Here is a 13390-nt window from a genome sequence, read left to right as displayed (position 1 = left end):
ACTTCTGTGTTCTGAAGAGTTTCTCTGTTTCCTCAGCAACAGATAGACTGATGGTGGTTTTGTACAAATGTTAGCATACCTTTTTCAAAACCTGTATTACCTTAGATTTGCATTTAGTCAGCCTTGTCTTCATTATTTAAGAGCTGCATCTTCAAAAAATCAATTTAGTTCTTCTATGAAAGCATCAGACTCTTTTTCCAAATAAAAAAGCCCCCCCCCTTTTTTTCTCCTTACCATTAATGTTGGAAGAATCTGTTCTTTTCTTAAACAGATGACTTATGCATTTGGTACTAAGTTGACTTTGTTACAGTAACTTAGTTACAATTAGTAATTAAGCAGTCTTTTTATCACTGTGGTCTTCAGGAATTAAACTGAACCACAACCAACCATTCCTATCTGTCATGTGCCACTAGCTCAGTTGCTCAAAAGTCTTCACTGTCATCAGGAGATAATCTCCTTATTCTCATTTGTAGACAAAAATATTGTTCCTGGTGAGAAAACAAAGGTGTTGGTTCTTCATGTGGATGCCCTCACATCCAAGGTGTATGTTTCTCTTCGTGCAGAACTGTTAAAGCAAAGAGCCAAGCAAGTATGTGTTAAGTTTTTGGATTTGTGTTCATCTAGCAAACTCTAAGCAATTAATGAATTTTGAGGGGGGGCTGTTTCATCCTTTTAGAACTGTGGGAGGTAGAGTGGAGGGAATCCAACTCTCAGCAGGAGAAGTCATTACCTCTGTTTCTGTCTAGCGGCTCACAGAGAACTCCCAGCACTCTGCCATCGTGCAGCACATAGCAGAAGAGTTTGCCATCGTGTCTTTGTTGGAAACAGGCCAGTTGGCAGCTATCCCCATAGCCTCTCACTTCAATGACACCTTCCGCTTTGACTCAGAAAAACTGAAGGTGGGACAAACAATCTCTGCAACCTTAAAAGTAGTGAAGGTGAATGACCACGGAGTCTTGTTAGCAGTACAAGGCCCAGCAAGGAAGAATGTTTTTGTAAGGGTCCGGAACGAGTCTGAGACAGCGTTAGAAGAGATGCCTGCTGCTGTAACACACTCGCTTTCCCTGGGGGACACTGTTACTGGTACTGTTAAATCCATCAAACCAACCCATGTCACAGTTGCTATTGATGACAAGCTGACAGGTTCAATCCATGCATCCCGGATTCTGGATGAAGTGCCCATAGGCTCTTTTCCAACATCTACTCTGAAAGCTGGACAGAAGGTGACTGCCCGAGTCATTGGAGGCAGAGATGTGAATACTCACAGGTGGGAAAACATGTTTATAATATTACTTCTCGGGGAAGGCAAGGGGTGAAATAGTTACTTAATTCAGATGATCCAGGATGCTCCCTCTGTCACCAGATGCTGTTATAGCTATCCTAGCTGGAGTAGTTGAGGCCTGAGGAAATTTGCTATTATATTATATCTGAGATCCATGTTTCAGTGAATTAGCTCTCTATGTGTGTCACTGTATTTATCTTGAGTATAGATTGCAAGAAAAAAGACATTTAAACTTTTAAGGCCCAGTGGAAGTCTTAAATGTAAGCAGAATTTGGCCCCAGGGCCTAAATTTGCCGGAGTATTTTGAGTGCCTAAATTGTCACTGAAATAGTACTAGGAGGAACTGGAACTGGGAGGGTTTGGTAGTTTTAGAGGGCTTACACCTGTTTTGTTACCAATGCAGAGGGTTTACAGGTGACTGGGGCCTGAGAAGATCATGAGAAACTGATCCTTTCCCTGTTCTTTAGGTACCTGCCTATTACCCATCCACACTTCACACGGTCCATTCCAGAGCTCAGCATTCGACCAAGGTAAGTGTCGGCCTCTGTGGTGTCTTCAGATGCTTCATAGACCTTGTATCCTTGTAGGTTCCCTCCTTTGTTCCTCCCATTTGTGAAGGAGCTGACCATGAACAAGGAGCTCCACATATATGCAGTGTGGCAAGGCCTTTTACTCCCTCTTTCACACTAACATGGGTCTGGGAGCTGTGTTAAAACTCAGTGCTCTCCCAGCACATGATTTTCTTTGAATGTCCTTTTGGCTTCAGGTTCTGCCAGTCTGGATTCTGGTATGTCCCTTTACGTCAGAAGGATTCCCTCTTAAGTTCAGGGAAGAATTGATTCCCTGCAGAAGGGCGCACCTGGGAAGGGGATGGGGATGAATGTCGCAAAGGCATTTGTTGCAGTGGTACTGGCTCACCATAATCTCCTGGGTTTCTAACTCCTATCTTCATCAGTAGGACCAAAGCTGTCTTACTGAAGTCTTCTTTCTTTGTTTGCAAACAGCGAAATAGAAGGGAATGTCACAGCAACGCTGAACCTTAAAGAAGACAGTGCCCTCAAGAAACTTGGGCTCTACAGTGTTGGACAGACAGTTACATGTTTTGTGAAAAAGGTGAGGTCAGAGTCTTCCTCGGTGTACTGGGGGAGGCAGCAAGAGGGGGTGACCTCAGGGGCCTTAGTTCAAACCTAAACACTGGCACTACTATGACCTTCATTAACTGTGAGAGTGGCCCACGCAAAATGCAGTGTCTGATGGAGAGAGCAGGAGAAGGAAATCAGATTTTCTATCCTTGAGGGAGTCGAGCTAACTCATCCTTTTCGACGTGCCTGTTTGTTGCCAGCAGATGCTTCCCACCCTGCAGCCTAGCAAAATGGCCTTTGAGAAATTGTGTATGCCACCTGCACAAAGTATGCTCACTGCTGATGCCCTGTGTGCACTTGCCTGTGAACCACAGCAGCCTTATGTGTGTAAGATTAGAAGCCAGATCACCATTTTTACTCAGTGCAAGAGCCAAGGCTGGAATAGTCCTTTCTAGCCTTAAATATTAGTGAATCCACCACGGAAGGTTGTTTTTCTTTCCCCAAGGTCTCATGCTGTCTTCTCTGGTATCTTCTCAGTATAACATCCTCAAAAATTGGCTGGAGGTAGAAGTTGCCCCTGACATTCGAGGAAGAGTTCCTCATCTGCTGCTGTCTCTGAACACCAAGGTAAGAGGCCATTACAGATAAGCTAAACAAAATTTTTTCTGTGCACATGTCCGCAGCTAATTACTGCAGACACTTCTGACATCCGTGTGGACTTATAGTCCAGTGCTCTGCCCTGTGGGCATCCCTGCCCCTCACTGACAAGCAAGTACTATGCCTGTAGCTAGTTTGTCTCAGGATAGCAGAGCCATTGAAGCAATGCGAGCTATCATTTGAGTGCAAATACCAAAGATGTGTTTAGAAAGTGTAAAGCTTTATAGGAGAAACACTAGTCAGAGTTGTGCAAACCTCCTTTTCTGGTAATAAGTGGAAATCTGTCTTTCCTTTCAGGTCTTAAAACATCCAGAAAAGAGCTTCAAAAATGGCCAGGCAGTGTCAGCTACAGTGACTGGAACAGATGTCACCGAAACAAACCTCTGCTTGTCACTCACAGGTATAGTGGAGCCTTAACAGCAGGACCCCACTGCCTATGATGCTTTTCTCAGAGGTGGGCCTGCAGTGACCCTTCAGGTGAAGATGTTGCACCCCAGATCCAAGCTCTACCTCCCTGTAGGACAGGACTCGCCCCTGGGACCCTGACCCAGATGTAGCAGCATGCAAGGCAAGAGAGGTCAGACCTTGAGACTAAAGAATCACTTTTCTACTGTCTCAGGCTAAAGCCCTTCTCTGAGCCCTTATGAACACATTCCCTTCTGATCTCAGACATGAGAGGGTCAACATTTGTCAGTTATCCTGGAACTGTGCAACTATGGGACCTTGTCTGGGCTGCCAAGGCAAATGTTGCTGTGAACTGAGAGAGTGCATAGACTGCACCTCACCAAAGTTGGTGGGTTTGATATGTGACTAGGCAACTAAAATCAGCTTCACTGACTCATTACCCCTGTTGCCTTGGTTGTAACTTTTGGAGTATTATGAAGCCTTCTCCTTCCTTCACTTTTTCCAGGAATTCAGCCGATGGAGCAGGGCACCATCACTGTAGGCATGGTAACAAAGGTGATTCCACACATTGGTTTGACCATTGCACTGCCAGGTGGGAAGACTGGCAAAGTCAGCATCTTTCACCTGAATGATACTTACATGGAGAATCCTCTGGGTGACTTCAAAGTTGGCAAGATTGTCAGGTCAGTAATTCTCTTTTTTGTTCCCTCAAGCTGCAAGGCTTAGAAATATCCCCCTTTGGTGACAAGCTTTTTGCTGCTGTAAGGTTCAGTCTGTAGCTAAGAAATAATGCTGACTTATGACCTTTCATGTGTTTGGGTGAAAGTCTTGTATTTTCCATGTATGAAGAAGCCCCTTTTCAGCTGCTTTCTTGGGCTGTGTTTTGAGTAGCTACTCTCTTAGCTAAGGTGCTGATGGGACTGAGGGAAGCCAGCTGTCCCAGCTCTGCTGCAGTTCTGTGGGCTGTTTGGCAGGTCAGTTGTCCTTACATCTGTAATGCACAACTAACCGCGTTTCCCTATGTCGCAGGCTTGTTGGGAATGCCGGAGAGTGCAAGAGGCCAAGTGATTAAGCTATAACAATGTTTAAGGCTTTTGTACTAGCAGTAGAGACTGGGTAAAACAAGTAGATATGTTTCAAAAAGCCCTTTAGCTGGTTTGATGAACTGCTGTGTCATGCTGGTGTGTGTTAGACAGCAAGTGCTCCAAGGAACAGAGTGGTTTGTTTCCTTTAGAGCTTTATTCTGCTAGTGAAAATATCTATTTTCTACTTGTGACTTTTTTTAACAGGTAAAAAAGCTTTTTGTTTTCTCCCCTTACTCTGCCATGCAGGTGTTACATCCTCTCCAATGAGAATGGCAAAATCCAGTTATCTCTCCGGCAATCCCGGTATGTGTCATCCCTCCAGTCTGTTGATCTCCTGCTAGTGAAGAAAAGGGTAGTGGAATACAGTAACTGTTGGTTTGGGTGGATAAGTGTGAAGTGGTAAAAGGACAAGGACTACTTTTTTTTTTTTTTTTAAGGGATGAGACTTTTTTTGTGCTTCAGAAAGATTTTCCTGTGTATCGGCAAACATGGAGTTGTCTGACACTTAATGTAGAGCTGATTAAGTGGGTTCAGATTTAATTACTGTTTATCATAGTTTCTAAACCTGACTTAACTTTTTTGTTTGTTTATTTGGAAAGAAAGGGAATGTTCCACCACTGAATTTGCAATACAAACACATATTTCAATGTTCAGCTGCATTTTAACCGTTTTGATTGAATGTCTCTTAAAACTGAGCCTCTTGGCTTTGTCTTCTCTGTGGAACAAAAATGCATAAACCATGTGAAATGAAGTCTCTTAGAAGTAAGTGGGGAAAAAAACCCAAGCCAGTGCTGTGCGGGATTTCAGACAGCATTTTACTCTCCTCATTTTCTTAGTGTCAGAGGAAGCCAGGCTGATCTGTTTTGTTTGGCTTTGCAGCAGCATGTCTATTTCTTATTGCTTATGTATAGCTTGGCAGAGATGCAAATAGTCCATTAGTACATTTGAATAAACTGAAGGGTGTCTCTGATCCGGCATATTTTCCAGAAGGTGCTAGCTGTTGTTAATACTGATTTCTTTTTTTGATATCCAGAGCAGAATGTGGATTATTCAGACAAGTGCTTTAACTTCTAACTGCTCTTCTTTTTTAGGCTAAACCCAAAGAGCAACAGCAAAGTGGAGGATGTTGAAATCACATGTATTAAGGATGTTAAAAAAGGCCAGCTAGTGAGAGGCTATGTCAAATCAATCACTCCATCAGGTGTATTCTTTGGGTAAGTAGCATAAGAAAATTACTCTGGGAAGTGAGGGGTCTTGGAGAACTTATTTTGCATGTACGATTCTGGAATCTTGTTTGGGGGTGGCCTCTGGCATAATGCGATGTTGCAAAATGAATTTCCTCCTGGGAATCAAGACATCATTGCTGCTTTCTTGAGGCTGCGAAATTAAAGTAGGTAACGTTTGTGTGATGCTATGTAGAACTGGTGGTGCCACAGATACAGTCACCGTGCTTCCCCCCACCCCCCCAACTATGGAATACTTATTTTTTGTTTTCTTCCTCTTCTCAGCTTGTCCACTTCTCTTCTGGGCCGAATCCTGTTCCAGAATGTTTCCCCTTACTTTGTACAGAAACACTCCTTATATGAAAAGTACCTGCCTGAAGGAAAGCTGCTTACTGCCAAGGTGCTTGGGTAGGTCCAAGGGGCCATGAATTAGTAGAAAGGAGATGGTGGAGGAGGAGAGGATGGAAAGAGGGAGGATAAAAGCCAGGAAGATTTGAAAGAAGTTCATATCCTTGCAGTCAATGTAGATGTGCTGATTTCTTTTTTTTCCTCTTCTTTCCTGCTACTCCTGGCAATGCACCGCAGTGTAAATGGAAAAGAAAAACATATTGAACTCTCTCTCCTGCCCGAGGACACTGGGATGCCAAACGTTTTTCCCGAATCCCTAGGCCTACCACGATATGGTGCAGAGGAAGAGAAAAAAGAGGCAGATGATCAGGAAAAGAGAGAAGAGCTTAAGCTGAAGACGAAACGGAGAAGAGGAAACTCTGAAAGTGAGCAGGTACGGATGTGAATGCCCAGGACATGCTAAAGGGACTAGGAAGATCCACTAGAATAAGGCTGAGGAATTATACAGAGTAGGTAAAAAAAAAAATAAGTTGCATTGGAGATTAGAAAAGTTCTGAAATTACTCCATTTGGGTAGGAGCTAACTGAACTAGCAGCCCAATTGTGTTGCCTGTGTGGCCTGTCTTCTTGGCCTTGGCACCATATGTATTCTCTGTTGTCCCGGTTTTGTGAGACCATGCTGTGTGAGGGCACCACCCTCTCTCTGCTGTCAGGCTCTTTACTTTGTGATCAGAACTGCCTTTAAGATTCATCCTAGTTGTTGCTTTCCACCATGCACTCATTTCTCCTTGTTGCAGGAGGCTAAGCCAAAAAAGAGGAAGATCTGCCCAGCAGATGAAAATGATAGTGGAATTGAGGTATATTACCGGGAGGAGGAGGAGGATGATGACCAGGAGGAAGAAGCAGCTAAAAAGAAATCCAAGGTGAGAAGTTTGGAGGAGAACCTGGGCCTAAATGACTTTCCAGCCCTACTGAGATGTATTAGTTTTGACTTGGGTGACAATTAAGTATCATTGCTGCAGATAGGAGTGACCCAGACTGGTGTTTGTATCATCTGAAAATGGCTTGGGATGGACTGAATTTAAATTACAGCAAAGGTGACCAGAGTTAATGTTTTTGCTGGTGGGCTGTTTGTTTGCAAGTGTGAGAAGTCAATAGTACTGGTCAGAGAGAAGCCACAAGCAACCAGCAGTTGTCTGAGCTCAGTGTAAAAAACCTTCAAATTAAACCCCATGGTTTTCCCTGTCTTCCTCCAAGCAGATAAGGAAACCTGGTGAAGCTCCCAGGCTGCAGGTTTCCGTGGGCTTCACCTGGGATGAGGACATGAATGCGGTGGATATACCTGTGCTGAATCAGAAGGAAGAAAGCTCAGAGAGCGAGGAGGAGGATGATCCGCAGTCAAAGGTACTGTGTACTAGTGTTGCCTGCACAGGAGACACCACATGGTGGCTGTAATGTGTTGTCTCAGTATTTGCATGTCTGTCTGCCCCATAGCAAAGCCTTTTAACCCAAGGGAACATCCCTGACAGCTAATACAGAACTTCCTTAACTACTCTGAGTGCTGTAGTTAGCAGCAGATATCACTGAAGCAGAGGAGAGAAGACCCCATTTTAGCATGGCTGCATGAAAACAGGGCTTCGCATGTTGGCATGCTAAAAAAAATAATTATTTTGGGGTCAAAAAAACATTTTCATGAAAGTAAAATTTTTGTATTTGATGTTAGCTCTGTGTTTCACTTTTCTGAATGTTATTAAAAATTTACAGGAAAACATGCAGATGAAACCTTTTCAAATTATAGTCCTCTTATTTAGAAAAACATAAAAAAATTATTCTTTTATGCTTTAATTTTTTTACAAGAGTCTTCCAGTGTGAGCAATCCAGCAAAATCAGAAACAAGCTTATGAATTGCTTTCATGTTTGCTATTCAGGATTTCCCCTGTCCCTCAAAACTCACCTGTAAAGGCCGTGCATGATTGATGCTTTGTTGCCCAAGGTATAGCTGCCTTGTGCAGAGAACTATGGCACTGTCAGTTCTCAGTTTAGACCTGAGCCACCCTAGTGATCCAGCAACATAACTCAGTCTGCACAGCTTCTCCCCATGTATCCAGGATTTTTACAGAGTGCGGGGTGGTGATGAGCACTGGCTTACAGAGTGAAGATGAAAGAATGAGAGGGAGGGGTGAAGTGTGAATTCTGCAGTTGGGATGCAAGGCTAGCAAAGTGTTTTGTCCCTCAATGTAGTTCATGAAAAGAAATGAGATTTCATGTACTGCTGCTCTTGGTGTGAACTGTGTGCATCTGTGTGTGAAGGGGTGGAGTCTGTGCACCATTTTCCTCCTCTCTTAAACAATTGGCCCCATCTCTTCCATTGAAAACTGCCTAGCCTTGGACATACTGGGGTCTGTCTGTGCTTTAGCTGGGCCTGCCTGTTCCCATGTGAAGTGCCTACTATTCCCCAGTTCTCCTTTTTTTCTCTTTCAGATGAAGAAACAAACAAAGAAGGAGAAGGAGCTAGAGAAGCAGAAGAAGGAGAAGGAGCTCTGCAAATTAGAGGCAGCCCTGATGGACCCCAGTCGGCAGCCCCAGTCAGCAGATGACTTTGACCGCCTGGTGCTGAGCAGTCCCAACAGCTCCATCCTCTGGCTACAGTACATGGCTTTCCACCTCCAGGCTACTGAGATTGAGAAGGCCAGAGCTGTGGCAGAGAGAGCGCTGAAAACAATCTGCTTCAGGTGACAGTGGGGTTCTGCCTTTCTTTGCCCTAAAGAATAAATCATGGTGGAGTAGTGGTGATGGGAGAAGAGCATTGGTTGCGTCATCGCTGTGTGTGCATGTGTGTGTGGAGTTGGGAGGGTTTGTGAGCTCAAAAGGATTAAATGGTGGCAATTGTCAGCTGGCCCATTGAAGGTCTGGCCTGAGTCACCGCATTTGGCCTGTAGCACAGTAACTCCTTAAGGTACCACTGAACACACAGACATACCTCAGCAGTCAGAAGGGTTTGGAAGAGCATAATGCTGTCAGTGATGTCCTTAAAACATGAAACAAACTGTGAAACTTGTCACCCTTCCCACAGGGCTGCACCCTTGTGTATTAAATTATCTTTATAGTATGATTAAGTATATTGTGCTTTCTTGAATCATCCTTGTGGTTTTTAATTACAAACAACATTGATCAAAAGTTGTGGTGTGAAACAACTGCTATGCTCTATTCCAAAAGTCGTTTTTCAGTGAGCAATATGCCACATTCCTTTGTCCTGGAGACAGCCTACAAGCCAGTGAGTCTTTGTAGGGTGGTTTACAAAAAGCTGATGAAGGCTGGTAAAAGGCTAAATATTCTTGTTCACATCTGCTTTAAGGGAAGAACAGGAGAAGCTGAATGTCTGGGTAGCTCTGCTGAACTTGGAGAACATGTATGGTACTGAGGAGACACTGATGAAGGTCTTTGAGAGAGCTGTTCAATACAATGAACCTTTGAAAGTCTTCCAGCATCTGTGTGACATCTATGCCAATTCTGAGAAATACAAGGTAAGATAGTGGCAGCAGGTTGCTAGCACATATTCCACTCAGTCATGCCAGTAAACTACCCATACTGGCTGTATAATCTCCAGCTGTCAGACGTTAGGCCTGTCTCGTTCCTAACTGGGATTAATAGTTATGATTGACAGTGGACAAGGAACTATTGATACTTGCTTCTCTCTCATAAGTGTTTGGAGATACCTGGGACAAGAGTAAGAGTTTTAAAGCTACAAGGCGTTATTATGAATCTGTGTGATCTAACCCAACTCTGCCGTTCCAGCAAGCAGAAGAACTGTACCACACAATGCTGAAGCGTTTCCGTCAGGAGAAATCTGTGTGGCTGAAATATGCATCTTTTCTCCTGAAGCAAGGCCAGACTGAGGCTACACATAGGCTGTTGGAGCGTGCTCTCAAGGCTTTGCCCACCAAAGAACGTAAGCGCTCTCCTTCCTATTCCTAATGTGGACGTGTTGACAGGTCTCCAGTAGCTTGGCTGTTCTCTGATAGCTCTGTCTGTGACAATGTTTGAAGTAAGTGAAAAGTGCAAACAGTTGGTGCTAAATGTGCTGCCCTTAACTGTAAGGGGAAGGGAGATTTCAGTCTGGATATCAGTGCTAAATCTTCCTGTAATAAAACCTGCTGTGATGGGCAAAAGCAAAGCATCGAAAGCAAAGACGACTTTGAGTCTTACAGCCCTCTAGAAAAGTTCGGTTGGTCTAGTCCCAGGTTTGTGGGGCTGTCTGTGGATGCTGCAAGATGCATTTTGAATCTAAGAATAAACTGCTGTCTCCTGCAGAGTGCTGAGATGGGAAGTGAACTGTGACCCTTCTCTCTCCCACCTTGGTCCAGAACCACTTTACAACAGAGCCTTTTGCCTCTGGGTAGAGATGGTGCTGTCTCTGTGCCTGCCTCTGTTCTGTGTAATTATCACTTGTGTTTTTTCAAAGGGAAGAGGGCTGCTGTGATACCCTAACATGTCATTACTTGTTGCAGATGTGGATGTAATTTCAAGGTTTGCACAGCTGGAGTTCCGTTTTGGGGACCCAGAACATGCCAAGGCCCTCTTTGAGAGCACCCTCAGCAGCTATCCCAAGCGGACAGACATCTGGTCCATCTACATGGACATCATGATCAAACATGGCAGCCAGAAGGAAGTACGGTGAGTTGGGCTACAGTAGGCTGTGAAGGGGCACAGTACACTGCTTGGAGCAACACTTGAAAAGAGTGAAGGTGCCCTGCAGCCTGAGGTTGTATAGGGGCTCCCAGAACAGAGCAAAGAGAATTTTTATCACCTAGAGAAAGAAAACTCAGGTGTGTGGAAGGGCTTATCCTCGCCAGGACTGGGAGATCTCCAGGGAGATCCATAGGGCAGAGAGAGACTGATTTACAAGTAGTGACCTGCATGACAGAAACTAGAGGACTTGCACTGAGGTTCATCTGTCCCTCTGAAGGGTGAGATCAAGCCCTTGTGTATCATGGAGAAACTTTTTTTCCTTTTCTCTTTCTTTTCTGAGAGTTGACAAAATGAAGTCTAGCTTCTCACACTATGGATCCAGCCACATCCACTTAATGAACACAGGGTCAAATACAGTGGCCGGATCTTAGATTAAGTTGACCAGCAGCCTTGGAGTTCTGCAAGCAAATAGAAGGCTTCTACTTTGAGGGTCTGGCCAGTTGTCAGGAATCTCTTTCTTCAAGCACCAGCACTTCACAGCAGGTTGAATGTTTCCCCTGACTTTCTGCTCTTTGTTCAAAGTCAGGATACAGGGCTTGTGTTAAGTGCTGTCACCAACACACCGATCTGAATCACTTTGGTTTCTTGCAGGGGCATCTTTGAGAGGGTCATACACCTGAGCTTGGCACCAAAGAAGATGAAATTCTTCTTTAAACGCTACCTGGATTATGAGAAGAAATTTGGTACAACAGAAAGTGTCCTGGCTGTTAAAAGAGCAGCACTTGAGTATGTGGAGACCAAGAGTTCTCTTGCTGACACCTAAGTATGGCACAAGTAAAAGCAGAGAGACTCGGCTCTCCATGCAGTGTGGGAACTGAGAGGCATGGAATTCTGCTGTGAGTGTCCATGGACAAATGAGTTTCTGGAGAATATTGGTCTATGACCAAACCAAACTGGAAAGAACACACAATCTAAGGAAAAGATTTGATAAATGTTTGAAGCTTTGTCCAGATGTTACAAATAATCCTAGTCTGCTGATGACTTTGAAGACACTTTTTTAAATATAGACTGTTTTATAACCAATACAAACATCAGCCATACCTGTTCTACTTTTCTGGGGAAGCGGTGCAGTTATGATCCACTATTTTTAAGTACAGTGATGTCTTATAAATTGATTTCTCTCTTTGTCAAGATGTCAGAGAAGATTCTTGCCTTTCAGCTGAATTAACACTTTGAAAGATTTATCTCAAGTGCCTTTTTACTCCTCGCAATTGGCAGAGCAACGCAGAGTTGTGGCATAGTTGAGGTTGGAAGGGACCTCTGGAGATCATCTGGTTCAAACCTCTGCTCAAAGCAGAGGTCAGCTAGACTAGGTTGCTCAGGACCATGTCCGGTTTGGTTTTGATTTCTCCAGGGATGGAGACTCTACAATGTCTCTGGGCAACCTGTTCCAGTGTTTGACTGTGTTCTCAGTAAAAAAGTGTTTTCTTATGTTTAAATGGAATTTCTTATATTTCAGTTTGTGCCCATTTCCTCTTGTCTTGTCACTGAGCACCACTAAGAAGAGTCTGGTTCCACCTTTTTTACACTCTTCTGTCAGGTATTTATATGTATAGATGAGACCTGCCTTGAGCCTTCTCCTTAGGCTGAGCAGCCCCAGCTCTCTCAGTCCCTCCTTGTATGATGAACGCTTCAATACCATAATAATTTTCCTGTCCCTTTGCTGGACAGGATAAGCCTGTATCTCTCCAGTACTGGAGAACCCAGTACTGGGCACATTACCCCAGATGTCTCACCACTGCAGAGTAGAGGGGAAAGATGACATCCCTCAACTTGCTGGTAATGGTCTTTCTAATGCAGCCCAGGATGCTCTTGGCCTATTCACATGAAAGGGCATAGGCCTTTAAAGCCCACAGCATCCAGTTATGATGGATCCCGTGATCACAGCCATCTCTCATAACAATTGCCAGTGATTGATGACAGAAAGAATTAGTGATTTTCAGTAGTAGCTGTCTCCTAAGAGAAATCAATGAAGTCAAAGAAAAAAGTTTTTCTGTGCTGAAAAAGTCATCTGAATCTAACCTCCTGCTTGAAAAAAGCCAAGTGTCTTGGGTACTTAAGTCGGCTCTGTCACTGGTGTTGGTGCCTTGTGATCCGTAATCTTATAACTCTCCAGTAAGATGCGGATGTGATCACCCACATTTTACAGATGAAGAACTGAAGGCAAGGGGAAAAGCAGGGTGTGTAGACAGGTGTGATTATCCAGTGTAGACACTAGTGAGCGGGTGCCCAGCTTTGAAATATCAAACTTGAAGTATCTTACTCATTGTAGGTGTTCTGAACTCAAAACCAGAGCTCTGCAGGACCCAGCTCTTCTGCCTCTGTGAACGCCCAGCCTTGGCAAGGCTGAATGATTCCGCATTTAATTCACTCTCAAGTCTGTTGGGATCCAGAAACAAGTAATTTCACTTCGTGCCCCCAGGGAGAGCAGGGTACTGTGCTCAGATTTTGCTTAATGCTCTTCTAAAGGACGAGACTGCTTGCAACATCCAGTAGCAGCTGCTGCTTTTTTTAAGAACACAGCTGCAACGATGGTGGCTTTTTTGGGGATTCATTAGTT

The 13390-nt window shown here is 44.1% G+C and overlaps 1 protein-coding gene across 1 annotated transcript in view; it reads left to right on the top strand.

Annotated features, from left to right (window-relative positions):
* PDCD11 (programmed cell death 11) overlaps positions 1-12097 on the top strand; it is a 25050-nt gene extending 12953 nt beyond the window's left edge. Inside the window, 18 exon segments of the mRNA XM_009638068.2 lie at positions 474-589; positions 747-1267; positions 1750-1812; positions 2287-2395; positions 2902-2991; positions 3319-3421; positions 3932-4109; positions 4758-4814; positions 5603-5725; positions 6020-6142; positions 6320-6515; positions 6879-7004; positions 7342-7485; positions 8563-8813; positions 9437-9605; positions 9877-10030; positions 10590-10755; positions 11422-12097. Coding sequence (XP_009636363.1) covers positions 474-589; positions 747-1267; positions 1750-1812; positions 2287-2395; positions 2902-2991; positions 3319-3421; positions 3932-4109; positions 4758-4814; positions 5603-5725; positions 6020-6142; positions 6320-6515; positions 6879-7004; positions 7342-7485; positions 8563-8813; positions 9437-9605; positions 9877-10030; positions 10590-10755; positions 11422-11593 — 2861 coding nt within the window. The 3' untranslated portion in view covers positions 11594-12097.
* The last annotated feature ends 1293 nt before the right edge of the window (positions 12098-13390 follow it).

Source organism: Egretta garzetta, unplaced genomic scaffold (genome assembly GCF_000687185.1).
Source record: "Egretta garzetta isolate BGI_Z169 unplaced genomic scaffold, ASM68718v1 scaffold135, whole genome shotgun sequence".
NCBI lineage: Eukaryota > Metazoa > Chordata > Aves > Pelecaniformes > Ardeidae > Egretta > Egretta garzetta.
The sequence above is the reverse complement of the archived record's forward strand: the minus strand, read 5'-3'. Positions and strand labels throughout refer to the sequence as shown.